The sequence below is a fragment of the Crocodylus siamensis genome, chromosome 2, assembly GCF_052110815.1.
Source record: "Crocodylus siamensis isolate JL-2025a chromosome 2, ASM5211081v1, whole genome shotgun sequence".
Lineage (NCBI taxonomy): Eukaryota > Metazoa > Chordata > Crocodylia > Crocodylidae > Crocodylus > Crocodylus siamensis.
In genome coordinates, this window is record NC_143396.1 from 169,542,626 (window position 1) to 169,560,651 (window position 18,026).

Consider the following 18,026-nt stretch of genomic DNA (forward strand, 5'->3'; position numbering starts at 1 on the left):
GCTGGAGGGCTTGTCCCTGTATGTGATTGGCAGGGAAGTGGAATTGGGAAGGGGGGTGGGATGGGATGGGATGGATGGAGTTTTGAATTGTTGTGTGGGGGGAGGAGTGCTGTTGTTTCTTACCAATGAGTTGTTGTCATTTATTGTAAGACATTCTGAGCCTTTTTTGGATAAGGGCACAATATAAATCTAAATTTAGATAATAAGAACAGTTGTAGTTGTTGTTTGTTAACTTCAGTGACTGTGCTGTTCTAGGATCCCCTTTAGATGTATAAGAATTTACTGATACTCATCTGGTAGATTATTATCTATCCTGGAGCTTCTTTAGATGGAAGACACTTTATCAGTATCTTAGCTTGGGCTGATTCAGAAGCCCCTATGTAAGAAAGGCCTGCCAGGCCTTAGTAGGGATAAATTCTATCACGGCTTAGGGACTTTAGAAATGGAGAACTTTATTGACACTCTGCCATTGCAGATATGATTGGAATAAACACTCTGTGATTAGGATACCCCAAAAACTCTTTTTCTGTCCTCTAGCTTCCTGCATTCACAACTCTACATGGTTCAGCATGTTTCAAACACAACTGCAGCCTGTCCTGCTGCTTCTCTTCAACCTGGAGGGATCTGTCTTACGTGTGCTGATAGAGGATGACAGGAGGCAGGTCCCACTCCAGCTACTCCTCTTTTTCTCCATATGTGCTGAAAACAGCTTTGATGCTTTCATTGCCCTTTAGCTCGTAACTTGCAACGCCTGGAACAAATAGGGGAGGGTGGGGGGATAACGGGTGAATGGGGCTGCAAAGACTGAACTTCTCATAGCTTCTGCCTTCTTACAAAGCATCCTCAGGCATGCACATGCAGCTGGTGGTGAGGAATCTACCTGAGCCATCACAACTCTGAGGACAAGTGAGGTGAACAATGAAAACCATCTTGCCTGGCCCCAGTTCATCACGGCCCCAACTTCCCCATTACACCACACCTTGATCCAGAGGCGTTTCACCACTGAAGAACTCCCAGTAGGTCTTGTCTCTGGAGCTGGCAGCAAGGCCATGGATAGAGATTACCATCAGGCCCCAGGAGGTCTCTTCCAATTTAAAACTGCAATAATGGTCATAGGAGTCAGAAAAAAACACTGGGCTGCATGTGAAGGAGAGCAGAGACAGGCAAGGGAAAACAGAGGGAAACAGGCTTTGGGAGAGAGATTGAGCATCCTAGCGCCTTTTTAGCTGCCCTGGCTTCAGGTTAGCTGTTGCTTCTATCCGCCACATTTGGGGGGGATTCACCCATGCTTGCCAGGACAGATCAACAGCCACACTCACATTTCTTTCCAGGTAGTTTTGTTCTTCAGATGTATAAACTTAGGCTCAAAAGCAGTTTCTCTGTTCATGCTGGGTTAAGTTCCCAGCTGTTTCTCTCCATCCCTCCCTCTTCCTTCCTGTCTCATGAGCCCATCTCCCATGCCTTCATGCAGAATACCTGACCCCTTTCTGGGCTGGGTCTGGAAGAAGTGAGGGATTTAAGGTTAGTGGGGCCCTGTGCACAACTTCATGTTTGGGCAGTGCTGTACCATTGGCTCCTGAGGCCCAGGAGCCAATGCCTACACTTGTACCCCCCTACTCCCCCGGGATGCTCCAAGCAGGGTGCAGGGCCCCACCTCTGCCCCATGGCATGTCTGTGGGTGAATTAGCGCAGCACACAAGCCATGGGGGAGGAGCGGTGGCCAGAATTTCTGTCCGGAACGGCTGAAGAGGCCCAAAACATGGGAGGTACCTCTGTCTCTCTGGCCGGGGGCCGAATCCCCCCCGGTGGCAGTGTCAGTGGTGGGCGTCCCCTTTCATTGGGGCTTGTTTCCCAGTAAATTCACCACTGTCTGGAAGCTGTTCAAGGCTGGCTCTGGGCCCCATAGCCCTCGGAGCAGTATACCACCCTGGTCATACCTATGCTGCCTCTGACTATGCTAGGGGCCACCACTCTGAGAATGTGCCTTGCCCATTTGCCTCTGCTTTGTACTGGCCAAATGCTGATAAAAGAAAGGAAATGTAGCTACTATTTGGTGAAGACCTGGCACCAAGTTCAGGCCCAGCTATACTTATTGGTGTGTGCCCGGTGCCAGAGACATAACAGGGCAGCTAGGCACCAGGGCAGAGGCAATAGGCAAGGGCACTGGCAACTTCCAGCTGTCAATGCTGTTGATGCAACTGTATACTGCAATAGCAGCTATTGTTTTTCTGCCCCACCCCAAAGCAAGTGCCTAGGGCTGCTGCCCTGGTCACCCCACCTTAGCTGTGCCACTGCCCAGTGTCACTCTCACCACTTTACATTTCTGAGATATAGTAAGAGGAGCAGAACTGAGTGGGTAGGTCATGTTTCTGCAGTGGAGCCCCTAGCTTGGTCAGAAGTAGGACAGATGTGGTATCAGGAGAGCTACCCTGGCAGAGCAGTAAATGTGAGCCTGCATTTTTGATGGTCCCAGTTCTGCTTCTCACCTGAATACCACTGCATTTTTATCCCGAGCTGCTTTCAGGACATCGAGCAGCACAGAGCCTTTAGGCACTTGCACCAAGGTGGAATTCCAGAAGGGTTGCCCTCTTAGCTTGTTGATAATGGTGTAGTTCACTGTAACTGAGCAAGGAGAGGGGGAAGGAAGAGATAGGTGAACCCAACCCATGGACAGAAAGTGCGTCCAGCAGGCTTTTTTGTGTCTGCTGCACTTGTGCTGCCCTGGCCCTTCCATGCCGGAAAAAGGATAATACTACAGGCTCTGTCAGAGCCCTGTTGCAGATGCCACTTGCCTTGGCCTATTCCCATAAACAGCAGTAGCAGTGTGTGAGTGGATAAAGCTGTGCTCAGAGTAGGCAGGTTTTGCCCTGGCATTTTGGGGGCAAATCTTAAAAGTGGGTAAGAGGGACAATGACCTCCTAGCAGAGGAAGGGTGTGGCCATACACCATTGGGATACAGGGAAAGGGACTTGCCTCAGTGAGTAATTACCCTTTTGATGTGCTGGTGGGGTGGTGCACTTTGGACTGGGTAGAGCTGGCAACCAGAACCATTCCAAAGAGGCTGCTGCAACAATCAGCAATGGAATGTTTCAGAAGAGTTTGCCATGGCAAGTGAGAAAGCGAGCACTAGGGCATTACGACAGGTAGCAATATGGCTCCAAGGCTAGAGGCAGTATGGAAATGGTAGTAGGGAGACGGGGTGAGAGGGAGACCACATGTCCACCAATATCTCCCCAGCCCAGCAAAGAGTGCAACGTGCTCACCCTGGTTTCTGACGTACCTCCTGGTGCAGTCCTTGGACCATGCCAGAACTGCCTAGCAGCTGCTTGGACTTGGACTCAGCTGTGTGGACTATATTTGCAGGCAAGAATAGCAGGAGGCAGGAGCCTGTTGGCTACCCAAGGACAGTACCTGCCATGCTGCTCATGGTGGATGTCACTGGAGGTATTCTAGTCGTCTCCTGCTGCTCGCTGTCTGAGAGACAGTTGATTTTGGTCACATCCAAATAAGTTTTGCCCACAAAGAATGGGAGGATCTGGGAGGCAGCCATGGGGTTCCTAAAAGCCCCACTGGAGACCTGGGTCAGCACTTTGGTGAGGGTTTCTGTGCAGTTCCATACCATTGGGGAAAAGAACTCAGGGGTGACACTGAGCGCCTGGAAAGTAAAGGAGTGAGAGGCCTTGTTTAGAGGAATGGGGCGTAGCAGGAGAACAGACCTGAGTGTCTTTGTACAGTTACCCAACACTCAGTCCTACAACCTCTGTTTCTGGTAGCTATGGCAACCTATTTTGAAATACTTCCCTTTGAAGATGGTGGGAAGAGCTTACCTGCATCGCCAAGCCAACGCTATAGATATTTCCGATGATACCATGGCCTTGCTGCTGGGCGCGGAGAATATCCTTTGCGAGGTTTTCCAGCCCCTCCACAATTAGTAGCAGGTCCGTATTCTGCGGATGCTTGCTCATCTCATTGTACACACATCTCAGTGCCAGAGCTGCCATGGACTTGGTATCTGTAAACCCCATCCCGCCCTGTCATCGCAATGACCAACATGGATGGCACGCGAGAATGAGGCTGGGAGCCACCCTGTGTTCTGGGGAGCATGACTTCATGCAGCATGAACAGTGAGTGGGGAAGAGGGTTTTGGGTGTTCAGGAGGTAAAGTAGGCGCTAGTGAGGAGCAGACTCAGCGCCTAAGCTTATGGAGTAGGAAGGGAGGGCTCAAGGAAGGAGGTGGGGGGGAAGGAAGGGCTGATATGCAGAGCAGCAGCTTTTTTACCCACGGAAAGGTTGATGATATTTTGCACCGCTTCCCTAGCCAGGATTATAGCTGCCGTCTTGCTATTCCTTTCTCCCTTCAGGCACAGAGCCAGGACATCCAGACCCAGCTGGTAGTACGTGGTCTTGGGGTAGCCGTTCTCCTCTGGAAAGCACCACAGCACGTATCAGCACACACTGGAGCACAGAGACTCTCTTGCCTTCTCCTCCCTGAAGGGCCAGGTGGGGGAGGCCCAGTGACCAGGTTTGACTGAGAGGAGGTTGCTTGGTCCTGCCTTTGCTGTGTGACATTTGGGCTGTCAGTATTATGCAAGTACCTTTCACCACTGCCAGGCCCCGTGTGGAGACAGAGCAAGACATCTACTGACTTCTTGGTTGAGACTGGGGGCAGGGGTTGCACTGTACTAACCTGAGCATCCAGTACTCCTGGCTTCCTGACTCTGCTCCTGAACTTTGTCTTCTGGATTTTCTCTTGGGTTTGGTCATTTGGCCTCTGACTCCTGAACTTTGACTTAGCTTGCAATTCAGACCCTGCCCCTGGACTTGGTAACCTGCTATCTGCTTCCTGACCCTAGACTGGGCCTATGTTTTGGCCTATGCATTGGTTTCTGACCCTGCTTTGGTGGCTTAACCACTAGACCAGACCATCCACAGCCTGGTCTGTAACAATCACTTACCATAGCAGGCCACCTCCTCATGTGTTTTCTTCTCCAAGTACTTGGTCAAGTTGATGGTTTTCCCCTGAATTTTGATGTCATTGGGGTTCACACAAGATGACATGAGAGCAAGGACATAAAGGGCCACACTGCCAGAGGTCATTTCTGCAAGAGACAAGGATGTCAGCAGAAAAGAGAGAAAAGGCCAACCATTTGTTATGTAGGGATAATTGGCAACCTGTAGGCCGGGGTGGGCAATTATTTTGGGTGGAGGGCCACTTACTGAGTTTTGGCAGGCCACCGAGGGCCGCATGACAGACAGCTAGGGGCAGATAACTATTAATTTTCTAAATTGTTTAGGGGCCCCATGGGCCGGATAGAATGGCCCGGCAGGCTGCATCCATGGGCTGCATTTTGCCCACCCCTGCTGTAGGCTTATGTCTTTGCTATATTCACATGAATCCTAGAAGAGAGAGGATTTCCATGCAGTGAGTTGCCACAACCAGGTTCCTAGTACTGTACTAAGAAGAATGGTTGGGACTTGCTGTTTTTTCTGTTGAGACAGAATGGCCCCTGGGATGTAAAAATGAAGTACTGCTTGCAAGTGCATGTGAAGGGTGTCATGTGGCTTTTCGGGGAGAGAGGCTGTTAACAACAGGTTGAGATCCATATTTCAACTCTTAACAACACTCTTCTTAAAATGCAAATTTATCTGTTATTATTTCTGGCTTGATACTGCTTAGTGTCCTTTGCTGAGACCATGGCCCCATGGTGCTTGGTGCTGCCCAAATGTGTAGTAAGAGACAGCTGGTGCCCCAAAGAGTGTCTGTACACGTGTTCAGGGCGGGGAGGGGGGGAGCATTTTAATTAGAGTGGCTTCCAGACGTCCACTCTAATTAAAATGCTGTAGTGTCACATGTATTGAGCATTCTGCATTTCTAAATGGGTACTGGGGCACTTAAACTAAAGCTTATTTGATGAGTTTTAGTTAAAGCACCCCCATGGTCATTTTGAAATGCGGTTCACTTAATACACATGACAGCAAGGTATGCTGGAGCATTTTAATTAGAACACATCAGAGCACATGTATAGGCACTCAAAGAGCTTGCAGACTCCCTGCCTTTCTGTCCTCACTGGATTTGGCATACCCTTTGCTAACCTGTTGTAGGGCATAACTAGGGTGAGTTATAAAGAGCTGTTTTCAGGAGATAGCTGGATAAACAGATCTCAGTTTTGACTGAAAAAAAGCTTTAGAGCAGAAAATGCTATAGCTAAGGGTGCCTATACACATGCTCTGATGTGTTCTAATTTGAACACGTCGGAGCAGATTTGATTAATGAAGTCTGCAGGAGCATTCTAATTATTCAGTGCCCAAGTTTCAAAATGGTGGCAGGGGTGTTTTAACTAAAGCTCGAACGTTGAATGAACTTTAGTTAAAGCACCCCTTCAAACACTTTGAAATGTGGACTGCTGAATACATGTGATGCTGCAGTGTTTTAGTTAGAGTTGCTGTCCAGGAGCTGCTCCTAACTATAATGCCTCCACCCTGGACCATGTGTATAGACACCCTGTCTCTCCCTCCTCCCTTTTGCCTCCAGCTACTCTTAATATACAAAGATTTTCACCTTAGGATCAGGTATGTGGCTTTCTCCTCATGTGACAGCCATGCAAAAGGGCAGAGATGAGGTTCCATATAAAATCTTTATTGGGTTATTGCCTAGCTTTTCAGCACTTGACTGTGGAAATATAACATACTCTTAACAAGTGGAGGTGGGTAGGTGAAGAGTGGGTGTTCAGGCAGAGTATTATTATAAGGGAAGTCTAAGTTAGATATTAGGAAAATCTTTCTTGCTTGGAGGATAGTAAAGCACTGGCCAGGTTACCTAGAGAGGTTGTGCTATCTCTATCCTTAGAAATGTTTAAGACCCAGGTAGACAAAGCCTTGGCTATAGTTGGAGATGATTCTGCTTTGAGCAGCAAGTTGGACTAGATGTCTTCCTGAGATCCCGTCCAACCCTAATTTTCTATGATTCTATAACCGTCTCCAAACTCAGCAAAGTACTGCCATATGAAGGGACATTCTCCTCTGTAATAACTAGGAAGCATCACTTTCATTATTGATTACATGGTGAAAATGGGTCATCAGGTGTTTTTCTCAAGGAGCCAGCTGTAGTTATACAACGTAGCCAAAGGGCAGGACACAAGCATACAGTGGTTCCACATCTATAAGTAGAACATCTGGCTGGTGAGCAGTACTGCTGGGGAAGGGTGATAAGGCCCATGCAGATAACCTGGCTCTCAAGACCTTTGGAAACAATGCAAACATTATCCTCAATGGACTTTGGATCACATGCCTAGAGAGGAAACTCTAGCACTGAGCCTCCTACCTGCCACTTTTCCAACAGACTCATTCTTTATCTGCTGGATCAGCTTCTTGCGCACTTGGATGTCCGCATTACCAGCAAGGTTCATAGCAATGAGGATGCTGGGGTTTGGCAGGCTCAGTGGCTTGACAGAGTTCTCCATCTGGTGCTGCAGGTCATTGACCAGGTACTGCTTGTTGGCAGGGACGGCTGGAAACAGAGAGGAACAGACATATTTCAATACATATAAGCATCCCCAGAGCTTCACCTAACGATGGGATAAGGCATCAGGGTTCCCCTTGAGGAAATCACCCCTCAGGGATTTGCTTCCTTTAGGGACTGGGGACAGTCACCAGCCATGGAAGCCCTTGAGATGCCATGCCACCTCTGCTGATTTCCTTATCTGTGCTCTGTCAGGAAGGAGAGGACAGAAGCAAGTGGGCCTCTAGAGTAATGCTGAACTACCTTGGATGCCCTGTCTCAGTTAATGTCCTTATAGAATCATAGAAAGTTAGGGTTGGAAGGGACCTCAAGAGGTCATGTAGTCCAACCCCCTACTCAAAGCAGGATGAGCCCCAACTATATCATCCCAGCCAAAGCTTTGTCCAGTCAGGTTTTGAAAACCCCCAAGGATGGAGCTTCTACCACCTCTATGGGTGACCTGTTCCAGTGCTTTAGTACCCTCCTAGTGAGAAAATTCTTCTTAATACCTAACCTAAACTTCCCTGGCTGCAACTTGAGACCATTGCTCCTTGTTCTGTCAGAACAGCCTGGCTCCATCCTCTTTTGAACGCCTCTTCTATGAAGTCTCCTCTCAGTCTCCTCTTCTCTAGACTAAATAAGCCCAGTTCCACTACTCTTTCCTCATAAGTCATGCTGGAACATCTTGCTTCCAGTGCTGCTAAGGGGTTGGCAGGGGAAGGAGAAGGCCACATTGCACAAGTATGCCTTGATGGCTGTCAGCCTTCCGTACCGCAATCCTAGGGATTCTGAGGTGTGTGCCCATACCACTTCAGACTATGGGCAGGGCAGGGTGGGATGGGGGAAGGTTCAAGGTGGTGCTCCCTAGCATAGTCTGGTATGGTGTAGATGTGCCTTCAGAAGGCCCAATACTCACAGCAGTTCGGTAGTTTGCTGGGGGCAGCAGTGGTCACTATGCAGAGCACCCCAAGAATGCCAAGAACCCAGGGTAACATTCTGCCTTCTTTTTGGGGCTCACAGTTCCTGACAGGACAGGACTTTTGAGTCCCAGAGAACCTCAGCAGCCTGTGCATGACACAGTGCCTTTGGCATCATCCTTTATATGCATTCTCCAGCACAACTCCCATCCCCCTCCATATCTTTCTCCTCCAGTTCTGATACTATTCAACCTTATTTGCTTATGTCGCTTGCCAACAACATGGACTCTCAAGGGTGTTGCAAGGTGAGGCTGAGAACATACCCAGGAGTTGGGAGCAGAAGGGTGTCAAGGACACTGCTAGCAAAGGGGGACAAGGTATCAGAACACTACTGCAGCTCATTCTTTGGAGAGCAAGTACCCAGCACCAAGACATTCTCATGAACACAATGGTGTGACTAAGACGGCGTGGGGAGAGGCCATGGGCAACTGGTACCACCTTAGTCAGGGGGGGCATATGCCCCACCAGTGACTGGGGGGGTGTCCCCTGTGGCCAATCTCACCAACTGGCGCTCTCACCTGCCCCCCCCGCCCATTGCTTAAGCAGTGAACACAGCTAGTCAGAGGATGCACTCCTGTGCACCCTCGATGTGTTGCCACTGGGAGAGGCTGAGGTGCTGCCTCAGTGGGAAAATTTAGGTCCATGCTCACCCAGTTTTTTTGCCATTATGAACCATGCTTTAAAATCTCCCTGGGAGGCTCAGCAGGCAGAACCGGCCTGACTACCCCTCCCCTTGAAGAGAAGCTTCCCTTTGTGGGGGGTGGAGGCCTTCTCCATGCAGCACTTGTTTCCTGATTCAATTATGCTCTATTCTAGGTGCAGTTTTTCTGGCCTGTTTCCGTAAGAAGATTGTGGGAGGTGATCAAAATGATGACTATAGGTTTCCTTCATGTTATGCTGCACATGTATTCCCAGAAAGCTGTGCATAACTTGAATTTGCATAAGGGGAACCCAGTTTATAAGGTAAGAAATAGAAATATGTTCCCATGGCAGTGAGGGAGGGAGTGGGGCCAGGGCTGAGGCTAGGGAAGGGGTGGGGGAAAGGGCACAGCGCAGCCCAGTGGCTGTAGGCAGGTGGCGTCAGTCACTCCTGGGGCTGCAGCAGAGTGCAAAGCAGAGGGAACTGTCAGTGGGTGCGGGACGCGAGTAGGGAGAACAGCAAGAGCTGCTCCGCACACCCCATGAGAGCTGTGGGCTGGGGGGCTGTGCTGGGCTCTTTCTGGGCGGGCATGTGCCCCCAGATCTGCGTGCGGGATGAGGGCAGGCTACTACTGCAGGCTGGACCTGGCAGTGACACCGGGCTTTTCTTGATAGAGGGGATGGGCTGCACTCCACTCAGGGTGGGCAGCAGTGGCGCTGGGAGGGGGGCTGCAGCCACTCCAAAATTCACCATAGCCTGCCAACCTACTGCTCTCAGCACTACCCACCCCATGCACAGCGTGGCCCAGCCCCTCACTGGGAAAAGCCCAGTGCCACCGCCAGCCCCACTCCACAGCAGCAGCCTGCCCTTGTCCCATGCGCAGATCCGGGGGCACATGCCCCCTGGGAAGAACTTGGCACAGCCCCACAGCCCTCCTGAAGTGTGCATCATAGCAAGAGCTCCCCCCTCACCCCCGCATCCTGCACCCACTGGCAGTTCCTTCCACTTTGCTCCCTGCTGAAGCCCTGGGAGCGGCCGACCACATCTGCCTGCAGCTGCTGGGCTGTGCCATGCCCCTCCCTCTGCCCCTTCCTCTACAGATTTACCTTGCATATATCAAATTTTGAGTGTAAAAAGGGTCATCATATAAGAGCGAATCCACATGTACAGAACTGCATAAAGCAAGGGGAACCTATATATAGGCCTTAAAGCCCACTTTCTTCTATTCTGTTGCAGTTCTTCTATCAAAATCTTAAGAAACTAAGAAACCTAGATGGGTGCATGAGGACATGATATAAAAGAATTGATCAGCAAGGCCATATGTACTCCAAGACCAACTAGACCTAAGTGCTATACAAGACCCCACTTCTCCTGGAGTTTCTGTAGCCTTTAAAGCCAGAGACTAGCAGTTTTGTGGCAGCAGTGGGGAAACTGAGTCCAACAGGACAGTTTTTCCTTATTTTACTGTTGTAATTGGCCCCAAGCAGTAGACACCTTGATATACATTGGGCTGTTTTGAAATTTTGGTAGTACCCTGGGCATCCCTCAGACCCTGAGCCAGGCAACAAGGGTGTTTCTGCTGTGAGGCTCACAGAGTTTAGCACATGCCGCTGGAGGAAAAAAGATAATTTTCTAGGGCTGATAGAAGGGGAACACAGGCTGTTACTGCTATTCACATCAGCCAAGCTGAGATATGTCCTTTTTCTGGGAAGGGGTAGGATCACAGGAATGTAGGGCTGGAAGAGATCTCATAAAGTCATCTAGTCCAGCCCCCGCTCAAGACAGGATTGCCTCTGATGAACCATACCAGTCAACTGTCTCTCTACCTTGGTCTTGCTGACTTCCGGGGATGAAGAGTCCAGAACTTCTCTGGGTAGCTTGTTCCAGGGCTTGACCACCCTCATAGCCAGAAAGTTCCTCCTAATCTCCAGCCTAAATTTCCTCTGCTGCATCTTGAGGCCATTCCTCCTAGTCCTGTCCCCAACAGCCACAGAAAAGCATTTTTTTCTATCCTCTTTGTAATCATCCTTTGGGTATTTGAAGAGTATCATCAAATAAAAGTGGGTAAGTGGAGCTCAGTGGAGACCAAGTGTTACATATGCAAAGGGGATATGGAATCAGTCAACTCCTATACGTAGCACTGCCTAATGGAATCCACTGCCCTAGGGTAGGTGCACAGACCCCTCCCCAGCTCTTCCACAAAATGGGCACCAGCCATCATCGGCTTTTTAACCAGCTTCCCCTCCTACCCAAAGTGCAGGATACCTCTGTCCCACCAATGGGTCCACACTGAATGCTTCAAGAAGGAATGAGTGTTCACAGAAATGTGCTTATCAAGGGCTGAGCATTCAGCAGCTCTCTTATTTAAAGCATAGGCTACCTTTTCATCATTAAAGTAAGTTTGACTTTTAAATCAGTAAAATCTTTATGGAAGCATTTTTCCCAGTCCTCTAAAAAGCCACCTTGCAACAATGTACAAACACATGAGCAACATATCATGTGCAAGGCATTTCACCAGGCACAAGCACTTGTTGACTTCCAAGGATTCCAGAAGTCATTGTCAAACAGCATTAATGGTGCAGCAAACTTGGAGCATGTCTGCAGGGGTCACAAAATGGGACTGTAGATACAGAAAGGGCTCTTACACTGCAGGTGTGGCAGTCTCTCTGGTTCTTGAATGTGTGGTTCTGCCCTTCCAGCCCTGCAGTGTCAGGAGATAACATTTTAGGGAGTAACTGTGATGCATCCCTTGTTGTCTTTTGCACAGCCTTTGTAAAGAGGTGGCTTCTTTGTCATTTTGTCATACAGAGCAGGGATACTTCCAGTGGCAGAGCTGCCTGCGGAAGTGCGGACACAATTATATGCCTGTCCTCAGCAGAACCCTCACACCACTCCAAACAGTACCCTGATTAAGTGTTTAGTTTAGAGCCAAGCTCTACTGTACCTGACCCCTTGTTGACCCCATGGCCTAAACCCCTTTGCTGGCCCCACAGACTATGGCTCAACACAGTCAGCATCATGTGGAATGAAATACAGCACAGCAGCTATGCAGCAAGGCCTGCATCATGATTAGCCAGCCCCCTACTAGAAAAAATCTCTGTGATCTTAGGTGGTGCTATGCAACATAACCTCAAGGAGCAAGGCAGGGATGGAGGAAGGGGACTTTTCATCTACTGGGAGCTGGGGATCACCAATAAGGCACCTTGCTTCAGCTCCTTCAAACCTGGCAAGAAGCTGGGCTCTTTTGAACCAATCCAAACAGGGAGTTGGTGCCACACTACAGCCATGCCACAAATTGTCTTACTGGCCTTCCATATGAAAGGCAGGTTTCGGTGTTTCTTTCCACTTCAAGCTTTCAACATAAATGTACCTTGTCCTTAACTTACATCTCTGCTATTTGTTTAGTTATCAGTGTTCTCACTGTTTAAACTTAAGTCACTTTTTGTTCTGTTTGCATTTATAGGACAATAAAGTCATGTTTCTTAAATGTTGAAGATGTCTTCTTTTCCTTTCAGCCATCAACCAAGGCTCTGCTGTTTGCAAAATTTGTGGATACTGAAAATAAAAAAGGATCTGCAAAGTGGGTATAAATAACCCCATGTACAGAGAATGACTAGTGTAGATCTGCAGGCCTAAAAGGTCAGATTGGCCTTGCACTTAGATATGGACATAAAAGGAGGCAGAGCAAATCTTGCAGATCAATCACATACAGCCCTCTGGCTGCTAGTAGACATGTGCCATTGTGTTTGGAATGGATGTGGATGGGCAGAGCATGCCAAACCAGCACCTTGTAGCAAAAAGGATACCCCAGCAGGGCCTGATCCAGCACATATCTAAAATACATCCAAAAGTATCCCTGATAATAGTCCTCTGCCACTTGTCTCTGATGAAGGGAGTGTATGTCATGGCTGCTCAGTGTGTCCTGGAAGTTCGGACCTTGGTGAAGCTCTCTCCCTTGCTTTCATGGATGTTGTGTAGAACACAGCTGGGCACTTATAATTTAAGGCATCACTCAACAGAGGTGTAACTAACAATTTTTGTTCCCTGGGCAAAGTCCTGTTGGAGAGGGGGGTGGGAGTGCCATGTACTGGGGGACAGGTAAGGGGGCCAGAGTCCTCTGTCTTAGCTGCCTGGGGAACCCAAAGATCATGGCTGCTACTGCCAGGGTGTAGGGCTGTAGAAAAGACTTTCTTGGTGACTGCCACTAAAGCACCCCCTCTAAGGCAGTGCCTGGGACTGCAGGCATGCCCTATGCACTGAGCACTGTACTGGCTTCATCTGGGATGACCACTGAATGCAGCACCCATGTGGGGCCGGGTCTAGGATATGCACTAGATCTGGCATGCAAAGCCAGTCTGCAGGTCTGAACTGGCCTATGTGGCCAGCCTTGCACTATTCATTTGGCCCTGTCTGACACTCGTATTTTACCATTTGTGTAGAATATCTTTTAAATAGCAGGGCCCCCTGCTGTTGGTGCAGTTCCAAGTGTGAATCAATTCATGGTTAGCAGCTGAGTAGTCACAACTGGTGTGACTGCAATGCTCTACTGAATGGAGAAGAGCGCTCTAAGCTCCGGGATAAGTTCTGCAGAAATTTCTAGGAAAGTGCATTGTCTTTCTGAAGTTCTGTAGCCACTGCTGGTCTTGCCACATCCACAGCACAACTCTCTCATGCACTCAATACTCTTTTCCCAAGACTGGAAGTGGCTCTGCATACAGTTGTTTCAGGAAAAGACAGATTCTCAGTCCCTTCCTTGTCCTTTTTCTCATTCTCTCTTAGGCCCAACTACAATGCAGGCAGGGAAGAGAAGGTGGGAGCTGGAACTTCTGTAGAAACTGCCAGCAAAATTGTGAAGCTATATGGCCACCTGGCAGCAGTACATCAAATGTATCAACACAAGCTGCTCCATGTGCCTAACTAGCAGCATTGCAAGTTGAACAGCTGTTCCACACACAACAATCCATTAGGAGTTTGGAGAACATGATGGCTACTCAGCAACACAATGAAAAGTTGGACTATGGGACTTTGAGTCTGACCCACTCGTGTAGAGCAACAGCTTCCATCTGGCTTCCAGCATCCATGTCACCATCTGCCATGGAAACAATCCCGTCATGCCTAGAGCTAGGCAAGAGAGCCAAGGAGTTACCCACCTGCAGCTTTGAGCACATGCTTTGGAGGAAATCTATCCAGCAAGTGGAAATAAGGTCTCACAGTGAAGGCAGAACCAGCTGTTAGGTCACCACCTTTGTGGGCCAGTCAGCACAGTGCATTTCCATTGAAGATTCTTGCTTCAAAGCAAATCCCCTTGTATCGACCGGCTTTAAGCTAGCCAGAACAAAACGCTTGCCTTGTGAGGCCTAAGTTAACAGCCTTGCCATTTGTGAAGTTTCAGAGTCCAGGCTCTGCTTAGAGTAGTGATTTTCAACCAGGGTGTCATGGCATCCTGGAGGTATCATAAGATGCTTTTAAAGGTGACATCAATGTTAGCGCTATTAGGAGTGCAAACACCTACACGATTCACAAGGTCAGTCTAGAGATTTCAAATGGGAATCTATAGATTCAAAAACACTCTGATGTCTTGGGATCTTTCTGAGCTCTTTTCAATGAAAGAATTGCTCTATTATTTTTCTGTTGTCAAAAACAAGCAAAAGCAAAGAATTGGCATTCTCCAAGTGGTGCATGGATCCCGAAAAGGGGTGCCTTGAGCCCCAGACAGCTGAGAACCAGTGACTTGGGGCACAGACAGCTGTTTTTTCTCCCTGAGAGATTGCTCTGTGCTGCCTCCAGGTGTCACCCTCTGCTCACACTCCGTTTGCTTCCCTTTGCGTACATCCAGCTGAGTGCTGAACTTGTTCAGCTTTCCCAAAAGCAAGGGAGACTTTCACATGCACAGGGTTTTCTGACCACAAGGGAGCTTGTGTTTTCAGGTTTCTAAACTTCTCTGCAGTGGTTTTCATTATTAACCTGGAGCCCTGGTGCATCCTGAAAGAGCAACCAGCTCACCCCTCCCAAGGTTGAAGGTGTGAGGAGGAGGGGAGGTGATACACCACATGAAAGACTTTAAGGGTCAGTTTTGACCTGTGAATGATCATTCATTGCCTTCCTACACTGCAGCATCACTGCTCTGCTTTTGCAACCATAGTTCCCGCAGCCGCTTCTGTCAGCATGTGGAGGTCTCAGGCATCAGCCTGCAACTGCTGATGACCTGTTTCTTGTGACCTGTAGGCCCATTTGGCCATACTGTCCGGGTTTCTGATTCTGATGTGTCACTGCATCTGTGGCTGTGCTCTCGGTTTCTGTCTACCTTGCAGTTCAGCTGTGATCTGGCATCTTGAGTGGAGCTGGGGAATGAGCAAGTATGTTAGCAACAAGGGGAAGATCAGGGAAAGTGTGGGTCCCTTACTGAATGGGGGAGGAGATGATGATGAACAGACTGAAGTACTCAATGCCTTTTTTACCTCTGTCTTCACAGGCAAGGTCAGCTTCCAGACTACTGCACCAGGCAGCACAGTTTGGAGAGGAGGTGAGCAGTCCTCAGTGGTAAAGGAACAAGTTAGGGACTGTTTAGAAAAGCTGGACGTGTACAAGGCCATGGGCTGGATGCAGTGCATCCAGGGGTGCTGAGGGAGTTGCTTGATGTGATTGCAGAGTTGCTGACCATTATCCTTGAAAACTTGTTGCAATTGAGGGGAGGTCCTAGATGATTGGAAAAGGGCAAATATAGTGCCCATCTTTAAGAAAGGGAAGAAGGAAGATCCAGGGAACTACAGGTTAGTCAGTCTTACTTCAGTCCCTGGAAAAATCGTGGAGCAGGTCCTCAAAGAATCCTAAGCACTTTGAGAAGGTGATTAGGAATAGTCAACATGGATTCACCAAGGGCAAGTCATGTCTGACCAACCTGATCACATTCTATGATGAGATATGGCTCTGTGGATGTGGGGAAAGCAGTAGATGTAATATACCTTAATTTATTAAGGCTTTTGATACCATCTCCCAAAGAATTCATGCAAGCAAGCAGAAGAAGTATGAGTTGGATGAATAGACTGTAAGGTGGATAGAAAGCTGGCTGGATTGTCAGGCTCAATAGGTAGTAATCAATGGCTCAATGTCTAGCTGGCAGCCAGTGTCAAGTGGGGTGCTCCAGGGGTTGGTTCTGGGGCCAGTTTTGTTCAATATCTTCATTAATGATCAACCCCAAAATGAAACCCCTAATGTGTCAAGCAGTGAGTTAATATCTTAAGTGCTCTCCGTATATGAGAACATCAAAATGGAAGAGAAATGACACGAAAGAAGAACACACGGAGAAGAAAAGTTTCCAGCAGGTACTGGGATGGAATATAAAACCTCTTATCTAGTCTGCAAGCCCAAACTGGGGAGTGAAGAGCTTAAAAGGGAACAAAGAAAACTTTTTTTCAGCATTCTGTTGCAAAAGCAAAATTTATGGTTTTGCCCCAGACATGCATATAAGAACAGTACATTCATTTACTATTTACATTTCCTCACATTTAAGCAGTAAATTTTGTCAGGTAAGTAATCCTTTTTTGGGGGGTGTAGCTTAACTACACTCACAGCAGCCAGCAGACCTGCTCAGTCAGGACTGACACTACTCAATCAGGACCATCTTTACTTTTAATCTCTCCACCCCTGTTATTACAAGCGTGTAGGCAAAGTTCCAGTTTTTCTGCCCCTAGATGGGCTTCTGAAGACAGAGGAAAAACCTTGAAAAAGTATGAATAACGCTTGAGGATCTCTTGTTCCTATTAGGTTACATCACTTATGAGAGGCTATGAGAGTCGAGCTGCGCCTGCAAAATAAATCACAGTCTCTTATTTTAATATGAACTGGTTAATTTCCTTTATTTCTCACCTGCCACGACTTTGATGGAATAAGGTAGGGACATAAACACAGTCCTTAGAGACGAAGAAGATATTGCGTCTGCGGTTCAGCAAAATAACTCTTCTGCACAATTATTATGCCTCTCTTAGACAAATAACATCTTAGATATATTTAGTTCCCTCTCTCTTTGGGAACTCTCACTTCCTTGGTTGCTTGACCTGTTCTCCTCTGCACGGGTCCCAAGCAAATGGCAACCCTGTGCCACCTTGTATTTTTTACTGATATCAAAATGTGGGGTTCTCTTCCCTTTGTTAATTCTCATCCGCTCCTGTTTCTTTCATTTTTGGGTCCCCAGGAACCTCACTTCAGCTTCCCAAATAAGTCTCTGGGACTCTTTTTCCATTCCTTTCTCTCTGCCATCTGTCGTCTCTTTCTTATAGCTTCTATGTTTCTTCTGGGTTCCTTTCTTCTTCTTTCAGGAATTAATTCCAGGCTCCGTTCCTCTTTAAATCCTTCTGGCTACCTCCTGCATCTCTCTCAGCCACCTCCCCTCGCTTCCTTTGCACACGCAGCTCTTTGTTTTTGTTTTCATTTGGGTCTCTGTCTCCTCCATCCGGGTATCCCTGCCCCTTCTCTCCTTGGGCTCATTGCCAAGGTAAGTTCTCTGTTTCCCTTCACTCCCCTAGACTTCTGTGGCTGGGCAGACTTATTGCCCTGTCACAGTGGCATACATTCCAGTGAGGAGGGGGGAGAAATATTGTACAGTAAAATCTCTGTTATCTGGCATCCCTGGGGTAAGGGTATTGCCGGTTATGTAAAAATTCCAGTTACCAGAGCCCAGCCATGACTTCTATCACCTGACTTTGCCAGATCTCATGTTATTCCTAGACCCCTGGACATGGGAACAGAGCTGTTTCTACTTTCTCTGCTTAAATCATTGGCCAACAGAACTTTCTCAACCTCCAAGACTTCCTTCCCCCTCTCCCTCCCACCCTCACATTACCAGTATGGCGGGCTTGCCACTTTTGCCTAGCAGGCCCAGCTTGGAGAAGGACACTTTGGATTGGTGGAACAT

The 18,026-nt window shown here is 48.3% G+C and overlaps 1 protein-coding gene across 1 annotated transcript; it reads right to left on the reverse strand.

The window, feature by feature from the left end:
• Nucleotides 1-674: 674 nt before the first annotated feature.
• CBLIF (cobalamin binding intrinsic factor) lies at nucleotides 675-18,026 on the reverse strand. The gene is made up of 9 exons (XM_090034602.1): nucleotides 17,955-18,026; nucleotides 7,322-7,565; nucleotides 4,956-5,099; nucleotides 4,280-4,423; nucleotides 3,828-4,012; nucleotides 3,412-3,655; nucleotides 2,487-2,622; nucleotides 980-1,098; nucleotides 675-751 (listed from the first exon to the last, which is right to left on the reverse strand). The coding sequence occupies exons 1-9, from the start codon at nucleotides 18,024-18,026 to the stop codon at nucleotides 675-677; spliced, it is 1,365 nt and encodes a 454-aa protein (XP_089890728.1).